The following is a 6,335-nucleotide window of genomic DNA, read 5'->3' on the forward strand; positions in this document are numbered from 1 at the left end:
AAAAAAAAAAAAAAAAAAAAAAAAAAAAAAAAAAAACTATTCGTTTGGCTTGTAAGAAATAATTGATAAGAAATTAAATTTAAATTTCATGAAAAAAAAAACATTATTTGAAATATTAATTTCATTGCTTGGTAACTTAGTTGGTGAAAAATAAGTTGTTGTGAATAATTAATATAAAGAATCAAATATCACTACAAAGTAAAGATATGTGAGTGGATCTTCAAAAAAAAAAAAAAAAGATATGTGAGTGTATAATAGAAATTAATGTACGCAATATCTTTTCTCTCAAAAGGTATGAAAAATGAGGTGAACTTTAGAACCTTGTGAGTTGTGATTATATATTGTAGGCACCCTTAAGGGTGGAACAACAGAGATTTAATATTGCTCCATACTCAAAGTTAATGATTAAAAATTGGTGTTTGTATTTATAATATTATTTCACAAGGTATAATTTTTCTAATTAATTTATGTTGTGAGGCTATATGACAACACGAGTTAAGGTTTACTAAAATAACTTTTGAGAAAAATTATGGAGAAAATATTGTTGAAAACAAGTTAAGTGATACTAAAATAACTTTTGATGAAATTGAGAATAAAATATCTCAGAAAGTAAGTTAGGCGTTACTAAATAACGCTTCAGAAAATTGGGAGAAAACGCTCTACGAAACAAATGAAGCGTTACTATAAGAAATATTTTTTCCCTCTTAAAGTTCCCTTTCGTAATTTTCCTTCATAATGTGAATTATATTCATTGGTTGCCCTTGGCTGACCCACCTAATTGTAATCAAAATACTAAAACCATTTGTTTGGCTTGTGAGAAATTATTAGTGTGCCAAATGTCACAATATACGGTGTACATGACAAGGACGCAAGTATAGCGTTGCGCCTATTTAAACCAAGCCAAAGCTTCATCTTCTTCCCCCCTCTCTTCCCACCTTACAGTCTCTGCTCACAAATCACAATAGAGCCAACCTGTACTAATACATAGCCTTCCCTTTCTTTCTGCAACTCCCCTAATTTCCTGTTCTTATCACCCTCCTTTGGATTTTGGGTATGTCGCCCTCTGGGTTTCTCACCATTTTGTCATTCTTTTTTTTTTTTGTCCGGAAAATTTTGCCATTTCAGAGAGAGCTTCATAAAAGCTAAAATCGTGAGATAATTATGGGTTTAAAGATTTGGGCTTTGCTTTTCTACTGTAACAGTAATCAGTACATTTGAAAATTTTGGCTAATTTTGTTTCGATCTTGAAGTTAAATTCTTTACTGATTAAAGGTTCTTGAATTATGAGCAGGAAAGGTCCCCCCTTTCTTGAATCATTTAAAACCCATCATGGCTTTATCATGAATTCATGATTCAAAGTTGATTGAGAGGAATTGTAGATCTAGTTAATCTTTTGGGAGAAACAGCCTGAGAACTGAACTGAACTTTGATATTGGTCTGGGTGGATTTAGATTATCCTTGTGCATAATGCTTATGTTTTTGTATTGTCTATTCAGGTTGTTGTAGACCAAGATGACATACGAGGAAAGGTATGGGCAGGTTCAGAGGCCCAAATATGATTGCCTTCTGTTTGGTAAGCTTTTCTTTGGCATAAAAATGGCTGCCATTATTGTTAGGTGGAGTTTTTGACTTGCATTATGGATCTGCAGATTTAGATGATACTCTTTATCCCCTCAGTGCTGGTCTGAATGCAGCCTGTGGCAAGAACATAGCAGGTATTTTAAAAGCTTTATACTTTTGATAAAAAAAAAAAAAAAATTTTGGATAACGAGAGAAACCTGCAGTCACTACCCGAGAGTGTGCACTAGAAAAATCCAGCCTTGTGACTCTTTCTGGCGAAGGACTGGTTGTCTATAGCTGACCGGTTCAAACCAAGAAGGCTGGGTTACCCCCTTTTGATATGATCCACTATTTCATTTGTTGTGTGGTTGTTTTTTTCTGATTCTTGTTACAATATGTTTCTCCAGATTACATGGTTGAAAAGCTGGGCATAGAGCCTGCCAAAATTCCTGACTTGTCTAATCTTCTGTACAAGAATTATGGGACTACAATGGCAGGCCTCAGGGTATGTGTTTATCTTATCTCCTGTTCATATTCAATAGAAGAGAAATGAAATGAACCTTAGTTTGTGTTGGAAGTTTTGATGGATTACTGAAATATGTTATGTTTGGCAGGCAATTGGCTATAATTTTGACTATGATGAATATCATAGGTAAGGATTTGAACTTCTTCGTTGTTTCGTCAGTTTATATGGTACGGTATTTTTGGATGACTGAACCTTTGATACATACCATAATTTTGGCAGTTTTGTACATGGGAGATTGCCTTATGAAAATCTGAAGCCCGACCCTGTTCTCAGAAATCTTTTGTTGAGCTTACCTTATCGGAAAATTGTAAGACCCTCCCCCGATATCATGCCTTGATTACATCTAATGTTGATATGTGTGTAATTGATCGGTTTGCTAACTCGTTTCTCGTCTATGCTCTGCTGCACAACAGATCTTTACAAATGCTGACAAGGTTCACGCCCTCAAAGTTCTTGGTATCCTTGGACTGGAGGACTGTTTTGAGGGGATTATATGCTTTGAGACTCTCAATCCCATTCAAAAGAACACGATATCCGATGACAAGGTTCACTCCCCTGAGATCTTTGACATCGTCGGGCATTTCCTTCAACCTAATGCTGGATCAGTGTTGCCCAAGACTCCGGTTGTCTGCAAACCATCTGAAGCTGCCATCGAAAAGGCGTTAGAAATAGCCAAACTCGACCCCCGCAGAACTGTAAGGATCAGAACTTGTGTTATTTGAGGCTTTGAGCCCCTTCTTTCTATCGTATAATTGACAATAAGTTGAATGAATTGAAGTAATGATCTTTTATGTATTTTCCTGATTTTTCTTCTCAGCTGTTCTTCGAGGATAGTGTCCGAAACATACACGCTGGGAAACGCGTTGGACTTGATACAGTTCTGGTAAGAAACTTTTACAAGTTTTTATCATAACTTATCCTAATGTTATAATAATAGTAACGGATAAAACGTTACATTTACTACAATTGCATCAATGGTTTGATGTTCACCTAATTCTGTCCTGCTGGCACACAATTAATTATGCCATTCTGCTGGGACTACAGCTTGGAGGGCCGAGTTCAGCATCCTGTCATCGAACCGTGGCGCTGTGACTTAATCATGGAGGAGAGATGTAGTTAAATGATTAATGTCAACCTAAATATATGGCAACCAGATAACTAAAGAACTCCAGTTGACTAATAGGATGGGTGACCTATTGCGAAGTAAACATAGTGCAGTGCTGAGATACAACAAATTCTTCAACTAATACTTGGCCTAACTATAATGTAGGTTGGGAAATCCCAGAGGGTTCAAGGTGCAGATTATGCATTAGAAAGCATCCATAACTTGAAGGAAGCGCTGCCGGAGCTCTGGGAAACCGACAAGGTGGCGGAAGTGGGTTATGCCGGGGTGGCGGTGCCGACATCTGTAACGGCTTAGATATGATCATTGATGAGCTGCGCTGCCATGGCTGATGGCTGCCGGGGAGAAAATCTTGGATCACAAGTTATAATGTTATATATATACATCTCCATCTCCAGCTCATATTGACCATTAGTTAAATGAAATGATGTAGATGTGTCAAGTTCTTTGTCATCATCATCAGCTAGATATATAGATTAGGTAAACATTATATGTATCTATATAATAATGTTGTAAATTAGTCAGGTATGTTTTCATCAATGCAATAATTGGGGTTTAGCATCTGGGCATGTTTGTTGTATGTATGTATGATATGATGAAACTAAGGATGTTGAAGTGCCACGTTGTTGGCAATCCTAAGTGGATAACCGTGACGTTTATGATTGAGATGATGACAGAAGAGGAACAGATGAAAATGTCGTAACGCTAATGATTCAATTATCATTGGCCAATCCATTAATCAAACTAACGGATCATAATCGTCAAGCCACCCCTACCACATTCATTATTTTTATTATTATTATTATTCATAAAAATCAGAAATGTCCATTCAGGACTAATTAAAAATTAAACTATATCAATCATCATCAAAATATCTGTCAACCATACCACATTTAGTTGAGTAATGAAGAAGGAATTAGCATTTTAACGTTTTAGATATACACCTATTTTATTCTTTAGTTTTTTATTTCCAAAATTATACAGAGTATGAACTATCCTTTTGTAGGGAAATAATCATTTCAAAAGACCTTAACTATTCATAAATTTTCAGAAATATCTATTTTATTATAATGGTTTTATGGGACTATATCCATCATAAATTGAGTGAAAATATAAATAGAACAAAAGAAAAGATAAGAATAATATTAATTGGATGCTAGATCTGAATAATATTTATAATCAAGTTATAAATAAATAGATACAAGCCAACAAGGGTCCAAGTCCACAAAATGGACTAAGTCTTGACTCTGGATCCAAGCCCTTACGACACTCTTGGAGTAAGGTTCAAACATGGGTGTGTCGATCGGACAAGCTAAGGAGGGGAAAACACTGATCTGAAGGCGATGCAGATGATGATGTTAGAAGGGGGGCAAGGACACTCTTTTAGAGTTTATGTCCCCCACCTTTAGTGTGAAATGAGTGGTTGTCATTGTTGGATTAACCTTGTCCACGCATGTATCTATCCAGGATTGCGCTAAGTGTCTTAGCCAAAGCCCCAATGCCGCCAACGCCCCCTCCCCACACACACGCACGCGCACTTGCACCCTTCTCCTATACCACCTACTATCGGTCGTGGCCTGACGTGCCCCCCCTCCCCTCCTCCACTGGTGCCGCCCTTTCGACATGCCCAAGTAACTTGACCCCAAGGCCCCAAGCCCAAATCCATGCCTAGTCCACCACTTTTATTATTTAATCTATCTTGGGGTACAATTAACTAGCCCAATAGGCCCATAACGACATCATGAAGCCCCTACTTTCTTTGGTTGTCTTTGACGGGCAAAGAAAGTATAATTAGCTCTAAACACCATTGTGGAATTCTATATAGACTCCAATATCCCACCCAAGCAAAAACTCCAAATTGGGCCCAACTCCTCTAGAATCCAAACCCTAGCAAAACTCTAGCTCATACTATAAATACCCCGTCTTCTCTTCCTCTCTCCCACGCCACCATCGTCTCTTTTATGTGTCCCCACTAAAGCTAGCAACCTAGCACCCCTAGGAATAATGCCAGGCGGCCTTGCTACCCCATGCCGTGGACTTCAACAAATTCCACATCCCCATACAGCCCACTGTCGCCCCGTCGACACCACAGACGATCGCTTCTAGCCAGTCATGTCATCTAGCAGGGCAGCTCCCTCCTCCCACGTTGGCAAGACGCTAGTACTAGTGTATTACACACCTCAACACCCGTATTACCCAGCATGTGTTGTTCAGACCCAATATCACCTCTTTCCCAGTTCCATTATGGGTCCCTAGCGCCCCCTCTAGCTTCGTGATGGATATAAGACCTCTTGTTGCTCCCGCCTTGGGACAAGGTTGATAGTGTCCCCTTCGTTTTGAACCAGCAGCCCTTGAGATTACTTTACGGGTGGGTTGGACACGATATTTCACGAAGTCCGATCACCCGCCAATGTTGATAGTCTTCCTTGGCCTGGGGGCGTGTTCAAAAATCACGCCTAGGAGCTAAGCGGTGGCCGGCCGCCTAGAATTTCAGCAAAATCGTCTTTCTAGGCGGTCGACCGCCTAGGTGCCTTAGGCGCCCACCTAGGCGGCCTAGGCGTCGACTAGGCTGTGACGGCCTAGGCGGGCGTTTAGGTTGCTAGTTAGCTATTTTTCTGTGTTTTTTTAAATGGGTTATTTCATTCAAACCGACACCATTTTTAGTGAAATAACCCTAAATTTGTTCAAATCAGTCATAAACCCAAAAAATGTAATTAAAAAATTGAAATCAGGTACTCTAATATTAATACTTTGTGAGTTGTGACTTTATGTTGTGTTTTGATTCTTTAAATTTTTATACAATTTACAATTCAAGATGTTTTTTAGGTTAATATTTAATAGAGTTAATTACCAAAATGGTCCCTTGACTATTACAAATTTACTAATTTGGTCCTCAACTATTTTTTTTACTCAATAAAGTCCTCGACTTTGTAAATGTTAACCAATATGGTCCTCCGTTAAGTTTGGGGTCTAACATCTGTTAAAGTCGAGGGTAGTAAATGAATTTCACCCCTCTCTCCTCCACTCTCCTCCCCGTCGTCACGTTTCTGCTCCATTTCCTGCAAACGTATAAGGGATTAAGGGTAATAAAGGAATTTCAACTCCCACCCCATTTCCACCAAAAAG

General features: G+C 38.5%; 1 protein-coding gene across 3 annotated transcripts; it reads left to right on the forward strand.

The window, feature by feature from the left end:
* The first annotated feature begins 906 nt into the window (after window positions 1-906).
* LOC109158241 lies at window positions 907-3,772 on the forward strand. Of its 3 annotated transcripts, XM_019306137.1 has the most exons (10): window positions 907-1,051; window positions 1,497-1,573; window positions 1,650-1,715; window positions 1,968-2,065; window positions 2,175-2,212; window positions 2,306-2,393; window positions 2,500-2,781; window positions 2,904-2,995; window positions 3,040-3,093; window positions 3,134-3,305. In XM_019306137.1, exons 2-10 carry the CDS (start codon window positions 1,513-1,515, stop codon window positions 3,204-3,206), a joined length of 852 nt encoding a protein of 283 aa, XP_019161682.1. In that variant the 5' UTR covers window positions 907-1,051; window positions 1,497-1,512; the 3' UTR covers window positions 3,207-3,305. The 3 variants fall into 3 exon arrangements, with proteins under 3 accessions (XP_019161682.1, XP_019161680.1, XP_019161683.1); XM_019306135.1 differs by having other exon boundaries at window positions 3,040-3,193; XM_019306138.1 differs by lacking the exons at window positions 3,040-3,093; window positions 3,134-3,305 and adding an exon at window positions 3,357-3,772 and having other exon boundaries at window positions 908-1,051; window positions 2,904-2,969.
* The last annotated feature ends 2,563 nt before the right edge of the window (window positions 3,773-6,335 follow it).

This window comes from Ipomoea nil, unplaced genomic scaffold (assembly GCF_001879475.1).
Source record: "Ipomoea nil cultivar Tokyo-kokei standard unplaced genomic scaffold, Asagao_1.1 scaffold2805, whole genome shotgun sequence".
NCBI classification, from domain to species: Eukaryota; Viridiplantae; Streptophyta; class Magnoliopsida; order Solanales; family Convolvulaceae; genus Ipomoea; species Ipomoea nil.